General features: G+C 63.7%; 12 protein-coding genes across 12 annotated transcripts in view; 5 read left to right on the top strand and 7 right to left on the bottom strand.

The window, feature by feature from the left end:
- Positions 1-4: 4 nt before the first annotated feature.
- On the bottom strand, positions 5-1323 carry AMSG_02446 (cell division protein ftsZ; the record flags this gene model as incomplete). The annotated part of the gene is made up of 1 exon (XM_013905533.1): positions 5-1323. The coding sequence occupies one exon, from the start codon at positions 1321-1323 to the stop codon at positions 58-60; it is 1266 nt and encodes a 421-aa protein (XP_013760987.1). The 3' UTR covers positions 5-57.
- A 365-nt stretch (positions 1324-1688) lies between these two features.
- On the bottom strand, positions 1689-2307 carry AMSG_02445 (late histone H2A.1). Its single transcript, XM_013905532.1, has 2 exons — positions 2243-2307; positions 1689-2160 (listed from the first exon to the last, which is right to left on the bottom strand). The coding sequence occupies exons 1-2, from the start codon at positions 2280-2282 to the stop codon at positions 1817-1819; spliced, it is 384 nt and encodes a 127-aa protein (XP_013760986.1). The 5' UTR covers positions 2283-2307; the 3' UTR covers positions 1689-1816.
- Positions 2308-2503: 196 nt separating this feature from the next.
- Positions 2504-2826, top strand: AMSG_02444 (late histone H2B.L3; the record flags this gene model as incomplete). Its single annotated transcript, XM_013905531.1, has 2 exons — positions 2504-2533; positions 2575-2826. The coding sequence occupies 2 exons, from the start codon at positions 2504-2506 to the stop codon at positions 2824-2826; spliced, it is 282 nt and encodes a 93-aa protein (XP_013760985.1).
- Positions 2827-3383: 557 nt separating this feature from the next.
- AMSG_02443 (peptidase C45) lies at positions 3384-5109 on the top strand. Its single transcript, XM_013905530.1, has 2 exons — positions 3384-3445; positions 3535-5109. Exons 1-2 carry the CDS (start codon positions 3405-3407, stop codon positions 5006-5008), a joined length of 1515 nt encoding a protein of 504 aa, XP_013760984.1. The 5' UTR covers positions 3384-3404; the 3' UTR covers positions 5009-5109.
- Positions 5110-5511: 402 nt separating this feature from the next.
- Positions 5512-6957, top strand: AMSG_02442 (phosphatase 2; the record flags this gene model as incomplete). Its single annotated transcript, XM_013905529.1, has 1 exon — positions 5512-6957. The coding sequence occupies one exon, from the start codon at positions 5512-5514 to the stop codon at positions 6733-6735; it is 1224 nt and encodes a 407-aa protein (XP_013760983.1). The 3' UTR covers positions 6736-6957.
- AMSG_02441 (uncharacterized protein) lies at positions 6429-8112 on the bottom strand (the record flags this gene model as incomplete). The annotated part of the gene is made up of 1 exon (XM_013905528.1): positions 6429-8112. The coding sequence occupies one exon, from the start codon at positions 8110-8112 to the stop codon at positions 6760-6762; it is 1353 nt and encodes a 450-aa protein (XP_013760982.1). The 3' UTR covers positions 6429-6759.
- Positions 8113-8913: 801 nt separating this feature from the next.
- Positions 8914-9981, bottom strand: AMSG_02440 (uncharacterized protein). The gene is made up of 2 exons (XM_013905527.1): positions 9812-9981; positions 8914-9329 (listed from the first exon to the last, which is right to left on the bottom strand). The coding sequence occupies exons 1-2, from the start codon at positions 9960-9962 to the stop codon at positions 9046-9048; spliced, it is 435 nt and encodes a 144-aa protein (XP_013760981.1). The 5' UTR covers positions 9963-9981; the 3' UTR covers positions 8914-9045.
- A 213-nt stretch (positions 9982-10194) lies between these two features.
- On the top strand, positions 10195-11082 carry AMSG_02439 (uncharacterized protein; the record flags this gene model as incomplete). Its single annotated transcript, XM_013905526.1, has 1 exon — positions 10195-11082. The coding sequence occupies one exon, from the start codon at positions 10195-10197 to the stop codon at positions 11080-11082; it is 888 nt and encodes a 295-aa protein (XP_013760980.1).
- Positions 11083-11336: 254 nt separating this feature from the next.
- AMSG_02438 (dual specificity protein phosphatase 15) lies at positions 11337-11909 on the top strand (the record flags this gene model as incomplete). The annotated part of the gene is made up of 1 exon (XM_013905525.1): positions 11337-11909. One exon carries the CDS (start codon positions 11337-11339, stop codon positions 11907-11909), a length of 573 nt encoding a protein of 190 aa, XP_013760979.1.
- A 50-nt stretch (positions 11910-11959) lies between these two features.
- On the bottom strand, positions 11960-13101 carry AMSG_02437 (uncharacterized protein; the record flags this gene model as incomplete). The annotated part of the gene is made up of 2 exons (XM_013905524.1): positions 11960-12624; positions 13092-13101. 2 exons carry the CDS (start codon positions 13099-13101, stop codon positions 11960-11962), a joined length of 675 nt encoding a protein of 224 aa, XP_013760978.1.
- Positions 13102-13745: 644 nt separating this feature from the next.
- Positions 13746-14897, bottom strand: AMSG_02436 (arginyl-tRNA-protein transferase). Its single transcript, XM_013905523.1, has one exon. It carries the CDS (start codon positions 14570-14572, stop codon positions 13979-13981), a length of 594 nt encoding a protein of 197 aa, XP_013760977.1. The 5' UTR covers positions 14573-14897; the 3' UTR covers positions 13746-13978.
- A 116-nt stretch (positions 14898-15013) lies between these two features.
- AMSG_02435 (uncharacterized protein) overlaps positions 15014-19238 on the bottom strand; it is a gene marked incomplete at its 3' end in the record, with an annotated part of 6055 nt that continues 1830 nt past the window's right edge. Inside the window, exons 2-3 of the mRNA XM_013905522.1 lie at positions 18373-19210; positions 15014-18340 (exon numbers count right to left, since the gene is read on the bottom strand). Coding sequence (XP_013760976.1) covers positions 15014-18340; positions 18373-19210 — 4165 coding nt within the window. The remainder of the gene's footprint in view (positions 18341-18372; positions 19211-19238) is intronic.

The following is a 19238-nucleotide window of genomic DNA, read 5'->3' as shown; positions in this document are numbered from 1 at the left end:
TGCGCAGGATACAGGTGAGGATTTAGCAGAGAACATAGAGCTGGGCTAGACGCGGCTTCACGCAGCCGCGCGCTCGTTGCCCCACTGGTCGGTGGAGCGGAGGTTGAGCGAGACCGGGCCGCCGATGCCGGTGGCGACGACCGAGACGCGGACGGTGTCCTCGGGCAGGTTGGCGTCGTAGGTCGAGCCAAAGATGATGTTGGCGTCGTCGTCAGCGATGACCTCCTGCACGGTCTTGGCGGCCTCGTTGATCTCCCACAACGTCATGTCGGTCGAGCCGGCGATGTTGATGAGCATGCCCGACGCCGACGACAGGTCCGAGTCGGCGAGCAAGTCGTTGGAGATGGCGGCCGAGGCCGCGTCGACCGCACGGCTCTCGCCGGACGCCTGGCCGGAGCCCATCATGGCCCGGCCCTGCTCCCACATGACCGCCCGGACGTCGGCAAAGTCGAGGTTGATGAGGCCCGGCATGACCATGAGGTCGGTAACCGACCGCACGCCGGCCTGCAGCACAAAGTCGGCGAGGCCAAACGCGTCGCGCAGCGATGTCCGTGCCGTCACCTTGGTCATCAGCTTCTGGTTGGGAATGACAATGAGCGTGTCGACAGACTCCTCGAGCTTGGCCAGGCCCTCGAGCGCAAGCCGCTGCCGGTTGCGGCCTTCAAAGTCGAACGGGAGGGTGACGACGCCAACCGTCAGCACACCGCGCGACGCAATGTGCCGCGCAATCTCGGGCGCCGCTCCAGTCCCGGTTCCGCCACCCATACCGGCGGTGATGAACACCATGTTGGCGTCGCCGACAGCAGCCAGAATGTCCGGCATTGACTCGAGCGCGGCCTCGCGCCCGATGTCCGGGTTGGCGCCGGCGCCGAGCCCACGCGTCACCTTGGATCCAAGCTGAATCCGAGCGTCGGTCGCCGCCTGTGACAGCGCCTGGTTGTCCGTGTTGCACACCACAAAGTCCACACCCTCTAGCTGCGACAGGATCATGTTGTTGACCGCGTTGCCGCCGGCGCCGCCCACGCCCACCACCGAGATCTTCGGCCGCTCATAGTCGTAGTCGGCCGGAGGATCCGCCGCATACGCCGTCGGCGGCGTCGGCAACGACCGCTCGCCCGCGTCCTTGGCGCTGCTCGCCGAGCCCGTGCTCGTTGAGCCCTCGCTCGCTGAGCTCTCAAAGTTTCCCGCCAAAAACGCCTCCACCTCGGACGACCGCTCAGCCGGCTCGAACATCTCTGCCGCCTTGCTGCTGCTCTGGCCTGCTGCCTTGGCCTTGGCCTTTCCATTGCCCTTCCACACGCTTGCTGCCGAGTGCAGGCCCATGCTCCTGTGATGACGCGGGGGCGGAGAGGGGGGAGGGGGGAGCTGGTGAGAGCGGCGACCGGAGCTGGCCTTGGCGCCAAAAGCTGTCGATGGAGCGCGGCACGGACGTGTGGCCGGTGGGGTAGGGGAGAGGGAAAGAGCGGGAAGAGGGGGGGGGGGCACGTACAGTGGCTGTGCCATGCGGGCAAAGGTCATCGTGCGTGTGAGGTGCAGCATGATGGACCAGCGGTGGGAGAAGAGGTGTGTGGCTGGCGGTGGTGACGGTGCGGGGCTGGTGGCGGTGGTGCAGGCAGCCGGGTGCCGCCCGCGGGAGTCGGACGACGGGACGAGCTGAGGCGGTGGTAGTGGCGGGGAAATGATGAGCACGGTGGTTGATCGATTGTGTTATTCTGCCCTCGCTGGAGAACGGGGGTGCGCTCTAAGAAGAGCGCAGGTTGTTGTAGGACGTGTTAGGTCCAGAGCACGCGTGCGCGAGCCGAAAGGCGAAGCTTGCTTACTTCTTCTTCGACTTGTTGGGGAGGAGGACGGCGTGGATGTTGGGGAGGACACCACCCTGGGCGATCGAGACGTCCTTGAGCAGCATGTTGAGCTCCTCATCGTTGCGGATGGCGAGCTGGATGTGGCGCGGGTTGATGCGCGCACGACGGTTGTCGCGGGCAGCGTTGCCAGCGAGCTCGAGGATCTCGGCCGCGAGGTACTCGAGGACAGCAGCGAGGTAGACCGGAGCACCCGAGCCGATGCGCTTGCCGTAGCGGCCCTCCTTGAGGAACCGATGGATACGGCCAACCGGGAACTGAAGCCCGGCGCGCGAGGAGCGCGTGCGCGACTTGGACTTGCCTGTGGGCGTGGAGATGATGGTGAGTGGAGGAGGAGAAAAGAGATGGGATGAGGGGCATGATGTGTCAGCAAGTGTCCGTACCACCGCGGCCGCCCTTGCCCTTGCCACCCTTGCCAGCCATTATGTCTGTTAGGTAATGAGAATGAAGTATGTCGAACGGAGCGAGAGAGGGAGGAGCGAAAAGGTTGGCTGTTTTTGAGGTGCTGGTCGTGTCCCAGTTACACAGTAGTGCATGTTGCACAAGTGTATATCTCGGCCAGTCCCAAAAGTATAAAACCTCGCACCGGCAGCGCGCGCGCCGACGCGACTTTCGTCTGCATCCACTACTCTCAACCTATCAACATGGCCAAGAAGTCGTCGTCCGCCCCCGCCGTCGCAAGCCGACGCAGTCGTACTCGTCGTACATCTACAAGGTGCTCAAGCAGGTGCACCCCGACACCGGCATGTCCCGCCGCGCTATGTCGATCATGAACTCGTTCGTCAACGACACCTTTGAGAAGATCGCCCTCGAGGCCTCGCGCCTTGCCAAGTTCTCGGGCAAGCAGACCATCACCTCCCGCGAAATCCAGACCGCTGCCCGTCTCATCCTCCCCGGTGAGCTCGCCAAGCACGCCGTGTCCGAGGGCACCAAGGCCGTCACCAAGTACACCACCTCGACTGCCTAAGCGCCTCTCCTCGCCCGTCCGTGAGCATCTGCTCGCAGGCAGGCAGCCAAGCAACAACCTGCGCTCTTATTAGAGCGCACCCCCCTCCCTTGCAGTGAGGGCAGAATAACACATCGATCAACCGCCTGCTTGACCTGCGCGTGCCCTGACCACAGCCAACTGCCGCAGCCGATGAAGATCGGACGTGGGCATGCACGTGAGCAATCTACTGACTTTGTGCTCTTTGCGCTCCTGCCCCTATCCATCTCCCCATCCCTATCCCCAGCCGATGATCGCCCGCTGCCCTCCCCCTGCGCTCGACTGCCGCTCTACTCGCCGCTGCCGACTCTTCAAAGGCCAACACTCGCGATGGAAGGCACGACCTTCTATCTTCCCCAACCAACCACGCCACATGCCCTCTACCCACCCACAAGCCCCCCTCTCCTTCGAACTGCCCACCATGTGGCAATCCTCGTCACACCCGACTCTTCGTCAGCCGTGTTTTTCTTGACACTGTGGCGGAGGCGATAATTGCCAACGCACGACGGCGAGGGCAAGGGAGAAGGGAGAAGACGGCAGACGCGACTTGCAACAGAAACATGCAAGCCACCACTATGTTTGCACTTGCTGCCACGGCCATGTACGCATGTTGCGCGCCTTCCGCCCCTCCCCGTGTCCTTCCGTCTGTTCTTCCACACACTCACGTCCTCCCTTCCTCCCGTCTCGTAGGCTTGCGCTTGTGGCTTTGGTCGCAGCTGGCGGGATGGACCCGCGGAACCAGGAGGCGTTTTACGCGTCGATGATGCCCGCGTCGCGCGATACGGGCAAGCCACTGCCATTGACGCCTGCCGAGGAGGCTATGGTGGCCAAGGCGTCGCGGAAGGATGTCAACGGGTGGATCTATGTCAACATCTCGGGCGACCCGTACGAGATGGGCTTCCAGAACGGATACACCATGGCCAAGGAGTGGGCGGCGGCGGTGCAGGCGTACGAGTACATGACGCTGCAGACGACCGGCATGACGTATCAGTTCTTTGTCGACAAGGCCAACGAGATGCAGGCCCACCTCATCACCGACGAGTACATGCAGGAGATGCAGGGCATGGCCGACGGCGCCACCAAGGCCGGCGTCCGCGCCACCCTCGCCGACATTGTCGGGTGGAACGCGTACATGGGCCTGACCGGCTACTGGTGGCCCACTGTTGTCAGCAAGTATGCGTCAGCCAAGAACGACGGCGCCCGCTTCTCCACCTCGCACTGCTCGGCCTTTGTGGCCACCGGCTCGGCCACCGCCGACGGCAAGATCGTCATCGGGCACGAGACTTTTACCTCGTTCTGGAACGGTGCCTTTATGAACGTCATGCTCTCGCTCAAGCCGACCTCGGGCAACGCCATCCTCATGCAGACCTCTTATCTGTACCTCTCGTCCATGACCGACTTTTGGCTCAACTCGGGCGGCCTCGTCGTGACCGAGACCACCCTCGCTGGCTTCCAGGGCTTTGACACCGCGGGCATTCCCGAGTTTATTCGCGTCCGTAATGCCACTCAGTACGCGTCCACCATCGACGAGTGGATCGCCATCATGGAGGGCGGGAACAACGGCGGGTACGCCAACTCTTGGCTCCTCGCCGACATTCACTCGAACGAGATTGCCGAGTACGAGCAGGGCCTCACCTACACCTACACCAACAAGCTTGCCGACGGCTACATCTTTGGTGACAACGTCGCCAACTCGCCCGAGATTCGCAACCTCGAGTGTGCCGACACCGGCTTCTCCGACGTCCGCCAGCAGACCGGTGCCCGCCGCACCCGCTGGCCGCAGCTCCTCAATGGCCACTACGGCAACATCTCCGTCGCCGCCGGCCAGTCCATGCTCGGCGACACCTACGATGTCTACCTCAAGAAGGAGAACCCCAGCTCGCGCTGCATCTGCGGCATGTACGACGTCGACCCGCAGTACTACGTTTCGGACCCCAACGCCGTGTGGAACGTTCCCTTCACCCCTGCCGGCTCGGTCGACGGCAAGGTCACTTCGGCCGACATGGCCGCCCGAATGGAGATGTCCGCCATCTTTGGCCGCGCCAACGGCGCTCCCTTTGACGCCGATGCCTTTATCGCTGACAACCCGCAGTGGGCCTGGCAGAAATCGGTCCTCACTTCGCGCCCGTCGCAGCCGTGGACCACCTTTGCCGGTGCACATTAGCAGCAACAGCACCACCACCAACCACTATCACTATCACCATTATCATCATCATCATCACCACATTCTTCCCCTTCACTTTGTTTAAACACTCTTGTCACACACGCATGTCCACGGCATCCCTTCGGCTGCATCTGCCGCTGCCGCTGTTTGCTCCCCAAATGCGCGCGCGCCCAAATGCACACACCCCAGCCTCCCACCCCCCACCCCCCCACCCACACACACACCATATACCCGCCATGTCTACCCTCGCCCGACTCCGCCGTGCGGCCGCGGCTGCACCTCATCCGCCGTCGTCGACAACCTTGGAAGAACAGACCCGCGCTCATTTGGCCACTCTCCTCGCGCCGCAACCGTCTCATGATGCGGGCGAGATCCGCGACAATGATGGGGCACCAGGGACAACGACAGGCCTAGCCATTCCGCGGTTCCATTTTCCGTCGGCACCGGAATCGCCGGCGGCGGCTCTGCTCCATCGCGAGGCGAGGCTGCGCTTTCTCGGCAGGATGATCGACCAGCTGGCTGATGGCGAGGCGCTCGAGCTCCTCTGGTCAGCTCTTGCCAACGAGGCCACCGTCGGCTTTCCGGATCCAGCCTCCGAGTCTGGAGCAAGCGACGGCGACGGCGACGATGCCGGGCGTGACAAGCTGGACATCCTCGGCCTGCCGCGTGCACCCGAGGACGCGCCAGACTCGGAGCTGATGATCGACTACGCCGGGTACAACGCAGCGGCGCGTGTACTCGAGCCCAAGGTCGCCGCGCTGCTCACGCCGGCCGCTTTCTATCGGTTCCGGTCGGATCCGCTTGGTCGGGTTCCTGTCGAGCTCGTGTACGAGTACGCCGTCGGCCGGGCCTCGCTCCGCAAGACCCGCATCATGCTCGCCGCCCACGACACCGAGGGCTCGGGCTACCTCACCGAGGTCGACATGGAGCGGTTCATCATGCAGTCTGTGAAGGACTTGCCGTGCCTGGCGGCGCTCGATCCGACCTTTGAGGTCTTCTACGTCTGTACCGCTGTCCGCAAGTTTATGTTCTTCCTCGACCCGCTCCGCATGGGCCGGGTGGCCATTAAGTCCATCCTCCTCTCGCCGGTCCTCTCCGAGTTTTTTGAGCTCGAGGACCAGCCAGCCGAAGCCGCGCTGGTTCCCGACGAAATCGAGCGTTCGCGCGGCGCGTCGGGTGCGCCATCGGGCCCGCCGACGAACTGGTTCTCGCTCTTCTCGGCCCGGCGCATTTACGCCGACTACCTCCGGCTCGACACTGACCAGAACGGCATGCTCTCGCGGAGCGAGCTTGCCGCCTTTGGCTCTCGCACCCTCACGCCGACCTTTTTGGACCGGGTCTTTGAAGAGTGCCACACCTACGGAGGCGAGATGGACTTTAAGACCTACGTCGACTTTGTCCTCGCCATGGAGAACAAGTCCGAGCCTCAGGCGCTCTCGTGGCTCTTCCGCATCCTTGACATCTCCAAGACCGGAGCACTCTCGTACTTTGAGCTCAACGTGTTCTTCAAGGACGTGCTCGCTGAGATGGCCGCGGCAGGCTATCCACTTGTGCGCAAAGAGGACGTCATGGGCGAGATCTTTGACATGGTCAAGCCGGCACACCCGACCCGGATCACCCTCGACGACCTGATTGCCTCGGGCGTCGGAGGGACCGTCGTCAACATTCTCACCGACGTTGCCGGCTTTTGGGCATACGACAACCGTGAGATGCTCCTCTCGACTTGAGAGACAAAGAACACAATAAGCGCGTTACACCATGTCGGGCGTGCCGGGCATCATGGCAAACACATCGTGCTCGTCGTCGTCGTCGCTCTCAAACACATCCGAGTCATACGTGTCGAGCGTGTCGCCGGCGTCGTCGGTGTTGGTCGACGTCATCCACGACCACGCGGCCTCCACGTCGCCGCCGCCGCTCCCGCCGCACCCCGACGACGTCGCCGCCGCCGGTGGGGAGAGAAAGCCGCCGGGTGCCGACGACGCGGTGGCCTCGGGCCGCCGTCGCCGCCGCCGCCGTCGCCTCGGTGAGTGTGCGCCATCGCTCACCCTCGCCACAAACTGCTTCCGCCGCAGCTTTTCCAGGTACGCGGCGATGACCGCCACCCGCTCCATGACGGCGTCAAAGACCACGTGGTGTTCGGCCGGCGAAAAGTAGCGGAACAGCTGGACATCGCCCTTGCCGGGCTCGTACTTGTACATGAAAAGTCGCCTCACGTCGTTGGTCTGGAACTCCAGAATGCGCGGAAAGTTGTGCTTGTACTGCAGCGTCAGCTGCGGCGCCGCAGGCAGCTTGGCCCGCTTCCCGTCACTGGCTCCACTCCCGCCGGCAAGCGGCTTGATGAGCCAGGTCATGATGGCGTCGCGCCCGATGACTACCTGCACCGACCGCATCCGGCCCGACGGGAGGACCTCCTCCATGAGGTACGCCTTGGACTCGAGATCAAGCTCGGAGAGCAGCGTACCGAGCGCTCGCGCCTGCGACTTGGTCGGGCCCATCGGGTGCCGTCCGCTCCCGCCGCCGCTCCCGCTCACCGCCGCCGCCGACGACGACAGCGACGAGATCGACGAAATTGACGAGTCGTCCGAGTCCGAGCCCGAGCCCGAGACAAACGACGAGCTCCGCGAGTACCGCTCCGACGCCACGAGCGACGAGCCACGTGATGGGATCGACGGCGGCGGCGCAACCGGCCGCGGCGAGCCGCCGCTCAGGCTCGCGGCCCACCCGCCCATACTAGGCGCTGACGACGCCCGCGGCATCTCGTTCAACACTCGCCCTGCTCCGGTCGCAAGCGGCGCAAGCACCGGGCTCGCCCGCGACCCAAACTCACATGAGCCAGTCCCGGCCCCGCCCATCGCTTTGGGCGACCGCGGCGGAATCATCGCCCGTGCCGAAGCCTCGGGCGTCGGCGAGAGCGTCTCGCGCCGCGGTCGCGGCGGCGGCCTCCGATGGCCGCCGCCGCCGCCAGACCCGCCATCAGCGGCGGTCTCTGCAATGCCCACAGGCACCGGCGGCAGGCTCCGTTCATCGTCGTCACTGCTCTCGGTAAAGGCCTCACTCTTGCCCGCTACCGCCACCGACGCGGCAGCAGCAGCAGCAGCCACCATGGCCGCGCTCAGCTCGGACGATGAGTGCGCCGACGATGCGGTCGATGACCTCCCTCGACCGCTCGACCCTGTCGACGCCACCACCTTTGTCCGCGTCCGGATTCGGACCTTGGTCCGATGACCGCGCGAGGTCGACGAGGTTGATCTCGAGCGAGAGACCAGCGAATCACTTCGTTCGATGATGCGCACAGGTTGCGAGGGCGAGGAAGGCGCAGCTGGCAGAGGTGTCAAAGGAGAATGTGTCTTGACGGCTATCGGCATCATTAGGCGGAGGGGATGGGCTGGAATTGTCAAGGGCAGATGGTGGTGGTAGAGCAGATGGTGGTGGCAGTGGTGGTGGTGGCGGTGATGATGATGATGATGATGGTGACCTTGCTTCTGGTGGTGGTGATGGTCCTGGCCTTGCCGTACCGTCATGGCTGTGGGCAGACGGTGGGGGACTTGTACTAAGAGCCCACATGCTTACGCCACCCGCACACACACACACTCTCTCTCTCTCTCGCACACACACACACACTCTATGTGTGTATGTATGTATGTATGTATGTGGTCGGACGGGTGTGGTCGCTCGTGGTGTGGCTCCAACCTGGGCTCTCCTTGCCTCACTTCCCCACAACACTCGTCGTCCACCTGAAAAGCTGTCGTCGACTGGCAAAGAGCCGAGAGTGCCTTTCGTCGGTAATGGTCGCTGCCGGTGGTAAAAGTCGCCGACCACCACGCCAAAAAGGCGAGCAGATTCAGAGTACGGCAGACGGCTGACAGGTATGTGTGTGTGTGCGTGTGTGTGTGTGTGCGTGTGGCTTGGCTAAACAGAGAGCGTTCAATGCACGGGCGATGACAGCAAGGTCCCTACGCGAGAAGAGTCCAGCGTGTCAGAAGGCCCGCACCCGCTGATGCACGGGGGCACGGGAGAGAAGCTGGCACGTCGGTCGATTAGGACGACGACTCCTCCTCCGAGTCCTCCTCCTCGGACTCGTCGTAGTCCTCCGAGTCCTCCTCGGAGTACTCCTCAGACTCGTCGGACGAGTCGTCGGACGACGAAGCGGCCTTCTTGCCCTTGCCCTTGCCCTTGCCCTTGGCGGCCTTGGCAGCCTTCTTGCCCTTGGCGGCCTTGGACGACTTGCCCGAGGCGCGCGACGAGCCACGGCGCGAGTCGGCAGCCGAGCCACCGCAGCAGCCGCCGGAGGCAGCCTTCTGCGACGAGCGGCCCGAGGTGCCTGTCATTTTAGCCATCCGGTAGACATTCCACAGGTGAGTTTTGCTTGCGTGCGTGCCCGGAGTCGCCGACGGAGCAAAAAAATTGTTCGAGTCCCCGCGCAAAAAAAAAATGTCCGACAAACGCGCGCGCGGCTCAGCTGCGAATTTTGTTTTGTTCGGTCGCCAAACGACCGCCAAACGACCGAGTGCAGCCGTGGGAAGAAAATTCATAGCCTGAGGGGGGCGGCGAGACTGCTGGCGCTGTCGCGCAGGGAAACGCAATGCGGAGAATGGGGACAGGTCTTCGACGCGTAGCGGGAGGAGGGCGTGGGTTGGGGAGTGTGGGAGCGCTGGGCAACGAGCAGCGCGCTGTAGAGCGGCGCTGGGAGAAGCGGGTAGGGGCGCCAAAAAAACGGCCGGCTGATCCTCTTGGCCGCCGCCGGCACTGGCCGCGGTTAGACAAGCCAAGGGGAGGGGGTATACTGGGCAGCAAGGGACGTACGGGCGGACTTGCGGGACGAGGACTTGGCCTTCGACTTGGACTTGGAGGCAGCGGCCTTAGCCTTGCCCTTGGCCTTGGAGGACGAGGCCTTAGCCTTGCCCTTGGCCTTGGAGGCAGACTTGGACGAGCGGGACTTGGACTTGGAAGCCATAGTAAATGAAGATGTGTGTTGCGAGAACCGGTCAAATTGTTGCAGCCAACGTCCAACCGAAGCAATCCGAGGGCCTCATCCATCCTCACCCTCATCCATGTCTTTGGAAGAACTGGGGGGGAGGAGAGGAGAGGATTCGAGACTTCGATTCGAACAAATGCTGGCTAGGGCATGAGCTACGACTAGAGCACGTTCAAGTCATGGTACAATCCTCTCTTGCTCCCGCCTTGCCATGCCTACTACCCATTCCCTCATACTCGCACTCTGCCTGCTCTCGGCTGCTTGGCTGGTGTCGGCGACGCCAACCTGGCGAGGCGGCGTGGTGGCCTTTACGCCGACTCCGTACACGGCGACAGCCAACGCGACGCAGGTGGCGGCGAGCAACCTGGCGGCATATGCCGACGCGGCAGCGGCGGCGGCGGCGGCAGACGTCGAGCTCCTGGTCTATCCCGAGTTTGGCGTCTCGTCTGGCGAGGTCTTCTCTGGCTCGGCCGCCGATCAGCGGGCGGCGCTGACGGCCTTTGCCCAGCCGCTGCCGTCGCAGGCCGCCATCGCTGCTGCTGCTGCGGGCGGTCAGCCGATGATGCCGTGCGGGGACGCCCGCTTTGACTCTGCGTGGCAGACCCAGCAGCTGGCGTGCATCGCCGCCCGTACTCGTCTCTGGCTCGTTGCCAACCTCGTCGAGGCCGATGGCGACAAGCTGTACAACGCTGATGTCGTGCTCGACGCCACCGGTGCCCTCGTCGCCAAGTACCGCAAGTCGCACGTCTGGTTCCGGAAGGCCTACGACGAGCCGGTTGTCCCGGACCTTGTCTCGTTCAACGCCACCTGGGGCGGCGCCCCGCGTGCTGTCGGCATGATGATCTGCTTCGACATTGCCTTTCACTCTCCCGGCACCGTCCTCGTCGACCAGGGCATCCGCATCTTCCCCTATGCCGTCGCCCAGGGCCTTGTCGGTCCGGCCATCGTCAAGACCTGGTCCGCTCTCCATGGCACCACCGTCCTCGCCGCCAACGAAGGCGGCCATGTCTCCATCTATGTCGCTGGCGTAGCGGCTGCCACCACTGCTGCTCCTGCTGGCCGCGCCACTGTAGTCTATGCTGATCTCGACACTGTTTAGTCCTTAACGGTACATAAAACCCAGGAGGACAGCGCATCGCTCGTCTGTGATCGCGCGGGCGAGCCGTGGCGTAAACGGAGCCTGCCGAGCAGTCGCTCTGCTGGCTTGACACGGTGAGCCGCGCGGACGTGAACTGCCGTCGCAAGCTCGCGTTAGAGTAAAGTTCCTTGTCTGTCTTCGCATGGCGAGCCGCCACCCAAACTACCCGTACGGATGCGGACGCACGCTCAACTCGCGCCACTCATCCAGGCCACATGGCAGCGACCGCCGAGACCGACGCCCTCATGCGTTTCATGTATGGTGGCCGCCTTCCTCCCACCCGTGTCCTTCCATGGCTGTACATCTCGGACATGACGACGGCAAAGTCGTTGACCATGCTCAACGAGGCGTCGATAACTCGCGTCGTGGTCGCCACCGCGCCCGACTCGTGCGGCTTCCCTCACGCCCAGCATGGCATCGAGTACATGCGGGTGGCCATCGACGATGATGCCGATGCAGACATCGCCAGCTTGCTCACTCGTCGTCTGTTTCGCTTCATCTGCTCCTCGCAGGCGCCGGAGCAATCAGTTCTTGTCCACTGCGAGGGCGGCATCTCTCGATCGGCCTCGATCATCGTCGCCGTCCTCATGCTGGGTGCGAGCCTCGACTACGATGCTGCGCTTGCTTTTCTTCGCCGCTCCCGCCGGCTTGCTACACCCAATCCCGGCTTTGACGCTGCGCTTCGGGCGTGGGCTGACTCGCCCGAGTTTACGACACTCGCATCAGAGTTTGACGTTGTCCTCGATGTCGACAACGACGCACGCAGCGACGAGAGCGACGGGCGCTAATGCACTCCGACATGTGCCGGCTGCTCAACATTCAATCCATGGCGACTGCGCTACAGCTGGAGCAGCGGCGCCGGCTCGCGCGTCTCTCTAGCCCGCGGCTCGGGCGTGGTGGCGTTCGGGCCGGCGATGCGCGGAACGTGTGGTGGCGGTGTGGTGACGGCCTTGGATGATGCCATGCTCGCCTGCGCCTGAGCGAGAAAAGCCTCAAAGTCGTCCTCGATCGAGTCTGCGGGCGAGGTGCCGGCCCAGGTGTCGGGAGCGCCCAGTGCGTCCTCGACATCCTGGTCGGCGAGGCCATCCAGTGAAAACTCCTTGCTCGATGTCTGTGCGTCGCCAAAGACGTCGACAACCGCCGGTGACGCCCGACGTCCATCGCTGCTTTCTTCAGCCGCCGACGGAGCCGCCGCCGCTGCTGCCGCCCCCGCCCCCGCCACTTCCCCCGACCCCGCCGCCGCCGCCGCCGCCGCCGCCGCCGCCTTGGCTGTCGCTGCCTCGTCCGCCGCGAGCGCCGCGCGCTGTGCATCCAGAAACGCATCCTCCTCCAGCATGTCGTCCTCCATCCGCGCTGCACGCTGCAGCTCTTGTGCATCATCCAGCGACAGCTTGAGCGTCAGCAGGGATATCTGCCTCTGCGTTAGCGGCGCAGCGTCATCCAACCAGTCGTCATCGCCCTCGCCGTCCGAAGTCGATCCCGCCGTCAACGGTAGCAGTTGCGCTATCCACCCCCCCCCCCCCCCCCGAACCATCCCAACACATTTTAGCCCATCCCCCAGCACCCCATCCCACCCATCACCCCCCATCACCCCCCATCACCCCCATCACGTGACCCGCCAGCCATGTTGCGCACACAGCCGGCACCAACCGACCACCGCCCACACGGACCACACACGCACCCATACACCAAGACCACACACAGACAAGCAAACCATAAGCCACACGCACGCACACGCACACACACACACACACACACACCACCACCACCACCAACATCATCATCATCATCATAAGTGCCTCCTTCCCTCCCTCCCCACCAACGCCACCGACGCCTCCTTCCACCACTCGCCAACGACCCGCAGGCACCACCACCACACACACACACACACACACACACACACACACACACACACACACACACACACACATACACACACACACACACACACATACGTACCTGTCTCATACCCGGGGCCATACTCGTGCTTGGGATACGGGCGTTTGTTGCAGAGCCCGAAACACTGTCCCATTCGCCTGATTCGTCCGGCTGTCGTCTCTCCCGCTCTCCGCCACAAAGACGAGTGCTTGCCACCGTCGCCATCACGACCACGATACGCTGTTGTGCCGACATGCCCCGGGCTTTGCCATCGAGCAAGACACACATTGCAGGACCGGTGATTGTGTATGCGCTATCGCTCACGGCCCAGACAGCCAGTAGACCAGCTGTCGTGAGAGCTCCGGGCCGACAGAGAGGTTGAAGACGCAGAGATGGTGGCGGAGGCTCGAGGTGATGACGGCGCCCTCGCCTAGCACAATTAACGCCTGGTATGTGAGCACCATGCCGGCGTACGTTACCAGCATGCCGGGATCTGGCTCGCTCGGCTGCGGCAGGTCCCACTCGCAGGTTCCGCGGCCAGCCGTCGTCAGCACTGCCATCGCTGCCGCGCAGGTCTCGAGCGCCCGCATCGCGCAGTACCCGGTGTGGCTTGACTCGGCGAGGACGCCCAGCTCTGCGCCAGCTGCATACGCGTCGAGCGCCCCGGCAAACGCAGCAGCAACGTCGGTCGTCTGCTCGAGCCCAAAGCCCTCCATCGCCGCCACCAGCTCGGGCAGCGGCTCAGCACCGCTTCCAGAGTCGACCACAAAGCACCCGTACTGCTCCTGGCGCGCCAGCGTGCTCGCCGCCACCGCCGACGCAGACACCCACCGATACGAGACGGGACATAGGAGCTCCGCTGGTGCAAACCGGAGCTTGTATTGCATCCGCGCATTGGTAGGCACGTAGTAGCCCATGAGGTAGTGCGCAAACTCGGCGCTGCGCCGCTGGACCCACCGCATCTCGTACATCGCTGAGATCAGACCAGGCGAGAGGTGCCGGATCGCCGGGTCGTAGAAGCAGTAGCACGAGACAAACGCGCCCGGCAGTAGATCAGCCACGCACACCATGACCAGCTCGCCGTCGAGCCGGTGCTCAAAATGGTATGTCCCGTACTCGGACACCACATCCAGCGTTGCGTTGCTCTCGTTGTAGCCGCCACTGACGCTGCTGCCCTCACCCGCCGCAACCTCGTCTGCGGCCCCAACGCCCTCGCTCCACCTTCCCCCATCTTGCCCACAGTCTCGATCGGCGACACTGCCGCGTACGCAGAGCCGGACTCGAACCGCGACACCGACGGCGACCTGTTGAGTGGTGTCTCGACCAGGAACCGGGTGTAACCCGTCGGCGACGTCGACGTGTCGTCATGCACCCCAGCCTGGTACTTGACATACAGCTGGTATGCCTCTGTCGAGAACCGTGCCTTGCAGCAGCTTACCGTCCATCGTCCAAAGCCCTCACCACCCGCAGAGCAACCCGCTCCATCACCAGCCGCAGCCTCCAGCTCCGGTCGCTCTTTGATGGCCTTGACAAACTTGCGCCACTTGCCGCGCAGGTCTTTGATGGACGCCATGACCGAGCGTCAGCTCTGATCTGATACTGTGGACAACAAGCAGGAGCATTGACCGGGAGATAGACCCAAGTACCAGATCTTGCCCAGCCCCGATTAAGCAGCCTCAGCATGGCCTCGGCCGACAGCTCCCTCGCCAGCATACCGCGAGCTACCCTCGTCCCCTCGCTCCCGCAATACGGACAGTCTCGGACATACTCTCCACGGTACCGCACGTGGTTCATCTCGGCCCTGCCCCTCTCCCTTCTCTCCTATTCTCTCGCCCTCGAGCGCCCTGCCTCGCTCTGTTCCCGCTCGCTGCCGCCGGTCCTCGCACTCGTCACGCCCGAGTCGCGTGTTGCCGCCCTCCAGCTCCCGCCTCTCGCCCACTCGCTCACACTTTGCCCACTCGTCGTCGACCTGAAAAGGATTTTTGCTTTCACTCGCATCGTCTACAGCGCCTACTCACCACCGGCCGGAACCCGATCCAGACATGGATGCCGATGTCGAGTCGCCAGGGACGGCGATCTTGACCCGGCGCCGGGTCGTCGTCGTCGTCGCGGCCTCGTCGCCAGAGATCGAGTACGACTCGGACCACGAGGAGTTGCGGACAATCCGCCGCCGCCGCTTCACGACGGCGCCGCCGTCTGCGGCTTGCGAGACGACCTTGACACGCCGCTTTTGCTTGGTCCACTCATCGCCGTCGGCTGAGTCCTCGGACTTGATCACCGCCCGACGCCGCACCTTGCGCCGCAGCGTGTCGTCGTCGCTACCAGAATCCGATTGCGACCGCGAGACCGAGCGTGACACGCGAATCTTGCGCTTGACAAGTGTCTTGCCATCAACCTTGACCGCGCCGTCCCTGCCCAGCCCAGCCGCTGCACGTACCTCGGATGACGACTCGGTCAACGTATGCACCGTCTTGGCTGCGGAGCGACTCGGTTCGTCGCTCAACTTGGAGCCAGAGCTCGAGTCAGAGCTCGAGCTCTTTGGTGCCGAGGTGAGCGAGCTGCTCGAGCTTGACGAGTCCGACGGGATCTTCGAGAGAGTAGGGTGGAAGACCGAGCTCGTCGACTGGCGATCAAGCCCGGTCGAGGTAGTGAACGTAGTCGTCGACGAGTATGTCGCAAGCGTCGTCGACGTTCCATGGTCGACAACCGACGAAGTCATGATCTGGGTCGAGCCCATGCCCTCTTGGCTGGACTCCTCATACAGGACCTTGGCCTCGTCAAAGTACTCGCGGCTCTCGCGGAAGTACACCGCCGCCACGCAGCAGCAGATGCAGCAGCAGATGAACAGCAGGCATGAGAGCACAAAGATCCACCACCAGTCGCCGCGGTTGCGGAACGAGCGCACCGCCGCAGACACCTCGTCGTCTTCCACAATCGTCACCGTCAGGCGCGCCGCATCAGCACGCCGCTCGCCATTGACCACCGTTGTGATTTCCACCTCGAACGTCTCGTCGCCCTCAATCACGTCGTCGCCGACCAGGTAGATCGGAACCGTGATCGAGGTCTGTCCCGGAGGGATCACCACATCGATGGTCATCGTCCCCGTCTCGGGGTCAAACCCGACCACATCCGACGGGTCCGCAAACGCCCCGTCGCCTTCAGAGAACACAATCCGGAGGCTGACAACAACAGACTCGAACGAGTTCGCCTCCAGCTCGATCGTGATGTTGACCCTGTTCTTGGCCGAGTTGCCAGAGACCGTGCCTTCGGGGCTCGAGCTCTGCGTCGCAGCCAGCTTGACACCAGGCTGTGCGTCGTCGTTCGGAATCGTCACGTTGGCATTAAGCGGCGCGATAGCAGGAGCGTCTGGCAGCGTGAACGCCAGGTCGAGAACCTCATCGCGCTCATAGTCGATGTCACCAACAACCACCACAGACGCGTTGTATGCCACAGTGTTGGGCGGGATGACCAGCGTGGTACCTCCCGTAGCCGTATCGCGGGCCACGCCATCGGTGCCGAGCGTCGCCGTGCTCGTCGACCGCTGCTGGGTCTCGACCCGCATCTCGCGCTCCACCGGCCGGCTCAGCTGCAGGCCGATGACAACCTCGGTCTCGTCGCCAACATTGCCCTCCACCACGTCAAAGGCAACGTTGCTCGAACCAGAGCCGCTGGCGCCAGTCACTGTTCCAATCAAGATCGGCACCCCGCCGGACTCTTCGACAAACACGGTGGCCGTTCGGTTATCAGCCGGCGCGAGTGATGCCCCGGTAGCTGATGTGATCATGACCTCAAACGACTCGTCCGGATCATACCACTCGTCGGCAAGGACCGTGACGTTGAAACGCCCGCGCGTGCTGCCACCCGGAATCGTCACCGTCACCGGCGAGTCCACAAAGTCGACCCCCGCAGTTGCCAGCCCACCGGTGATCGCCGACCGCGCAACCGTGACGTCTACAGCCCGATCTACGGGGTGAGAGAGCACGACCTCAAAGAAGCCCACACTTTCTCCGCCAGGAGTCACCGGCTCGACCACAATCAGCGAGTCGCGATCCAGCCAGGCCATCGTGTCATCGTTGGTAATCGTGACTGACACGTTCGCCGCGTTGGTCTCGCCGTAAAAGTCACCCACGAGGCCGAGCGTAAGCACCTCATCGTTCTCAGCCTCGTCATCGCCAGAAACAACAATCGACACGTTGTACTTTGTCGCCAGTGCAGGCACTGACGGTTCAGCGCGACTAAGGGTCCCAATCACAGTGGCGTCGGACGGAAGCTCCGCCGACGATGCGGGATCCAGCGCAGTTCGAAGGTCAATCGCGTGCTCCGACACCCGCGAGAGGGTCAGCTCCATCACGAGCTCGTTAGTCGCCGGCGCGTCGCCTTCGCCAGTGATAACACCAACATTCGCGGTATCCTGGCCCGATACGCCCGCAGTATCTCCGTCCACTAGCCGCGCCACAAAGGTAGGCGCCGGGCCAGAGTCGGCAATCGTGACCACCGTCGTGTCTGCCACACCGATCAACGCACCGGCCGTGGACGTACCGGTCAGCTTGACATCGAACGTCTCGCCGCCGTCGTACCATGCGTCCGCGGCCACAACCGCATTGTACACTGCGCTCGTCGACCCGGCTGGGATCGTCACCGTCGTCGTCTCGACCGTAAAGTCGGTTCCGCCCGTCGCGAGCGAGCCCGACGACACGCTCGTCGCCACATCCACCACGACGTCGTACGACGCCGTCGTGTCCATCGTCACCGTGATCGGCACGTTGACCGTCCCCGATCCGGGCTCGGTCGCTGCAGCCGTCCCGGCCGCCATCGTCACCACCGCCGCGTCATCGTTGGTGATCGTCGCGGTCACGTTGACCACGTCAGCCGCCAGTTCCGCGCCGCCGTAGTTGGCGATAAGGCCAAGGTCGAGCACCTCGGTCGGCTCGAGCACCCCGTCGCCCGACACCACAACAGACACCTGGTGTGTCGTCGCAAGCGCCGGGATCGTCATCGGGCTTCCCGTCCGCGCCACAGTGTCAACAATCGTCGCGTCGGACGGCACATCCGCCGTCGACGTCACGCCATCGACCTCGACAACGAGTCCAGCCGCGTACTCGGATGGCCGTGACAGCGCCAGCTCGACCACAAGCTCGTTGGTCGTCGACGCCGCACCCTCGGGCCCAGTCACAGACAGTGCATCCGTCCCGTCGCCCGACACAGCGGTCGTCGTTCCGCCGACCACCGTCGCGGTCAGCACCGGCGCCGGTCCCGAGTCGGCAATCGTCACAACCGTCGTGTCTGCCACGCCCACGGAAACGCCAGGGGTAGACGTGCCGGTCAGCTTAACATCGAACGTCTCGCCGCCGTCGTACCATGCGTCCGCGCCACAGTCGCGTTGTACACTGCGCTCGTCGACCCAGCTGGGATCGTCACCGTCGTCGTCTCGACGGTAAAGTCGGTCCCGCCCGTCGCGAGCGAGCCCGACGACACGCTCGTCGCCACATCCACCACAACGTCGTACGACGCCGTCGTGTCCATCGTCACCGTGATCGGCACGTTGACCGTCCCCGATCCCGGCTCGGTCGCTTCAGCCGTCCCGGCCGCCATCGTCACCACGGCCGTGTCGTCATTGGGCAACGTGACCGTCGCGTTGAGGGTCGCCGCGACCTGGTAGTACGAGGCGACCATCGCCACGTCAAGCACCTCATCAGTCTCTAGCACTGCATCGCCATTGACGACAAGCGAGACCTGGTAGGACGTCGCGAGCGAGGGAACGGTCGGGCCAGTCCGCGACACAGTGCCCACGATGTCGACATCGTTCACGATGTCTGACGTCGAAGTGGGGCTAGTAACCAGCTGGAGGCTAGTGGGGTGCTCGGCCGGTCGCGAGAGCGTCACATCCAGTACAATCTCGTTGGTCGCTGGTGCATCGCCCTCTGTAGCGGTGGTAATAGCGAGATCGTTGGTGCCAGTGCCGGTCACACCAGTGACTGCCCCGCTCGAAACAGTTGCGACCATCGTCGGCGCCGGTCCCGAGTCAATGATGGTAACCACCGTCGTGTCCTGCAAGCCAGTTGTAGCTGGCTCCGACACACCCGTAATTGCGACGTCGAACGTCTCACCCCCATCGTACCATGCGTCCGCGGCAATTGATGCGTTGTACACCACACTTCTCGAGCCAGAAGGAATGACCAGCGTCACCGTCTCGGCAACAAAGTCGGCCCCACTCGTCACAAGTGAGCCTGACGACGGCG

This window comes from Thecamonas trahens (genome assembly GCF_000142905.1).
Source record: "Thecamonas trahens ATCC 50062 unplaced genomic scaffold supercont1.9, whole genome shotgun sequence".
Lineage (NCBI taxonomy): Eukaryota > Apusomonadida > Apusomonadidae > Thecamonas > Thecamonas trahens.
Note: the sequence above shows the minus strand (reverse complement) of the source record. Positions and strands in the feature narration are given on the sequence as shown.

Coding starts and splice junctions, on each gene's coding strand:
- AMSG_02445 (XM_013905532.1), bottom strand. CDS start 2,282: ATGGCTGGCAAGGGTGGCAAGGGCAAGGGCGGCCGCGGTG. Junction 2,161..2,242: donor GGGCAAGGGCGGCCGCGGTG/GTACGGACACTT, acceptor CCACGCCCACAG/GCAAGTCCAAGTCGCGCACG.
- AMSG_02443 (XM_013905530.1), top strand. CDS start 3,405: ATGCAAGCCACCACTATGTTTGCACTTGCTGCCACGGCCAT. Junction 3,446..3,534: donor GCACTTGCTGCCACGGCCAT/GTACGCATGTTG, acceptor CCCGTCTCGTAG/GCTTGCGCTTGTGGCTTTGG.
- AMSG_02440 (XM_013905527.1), bottom strand. CDS start 9,962: ATGGCTTCCAAGTCCAAGTCCCGCTCGTCCAAGTCTGCCTCCAAGGCC. Junction 9,330..9,811: donor CTCGTCCCGCAAGTCCGCCC/GTACGTCCCTTG, acceptor CTAAAATGACAG/GCACCTCGGGCCGCTCGTCG.
- AMSG_02436 (XM_013905523.1), bottom strand. CDS start 14,572: ATGGCGTCCATCAAAGACCTGCGCGGCAAGTGGCGCAAGTTTGTCAAG.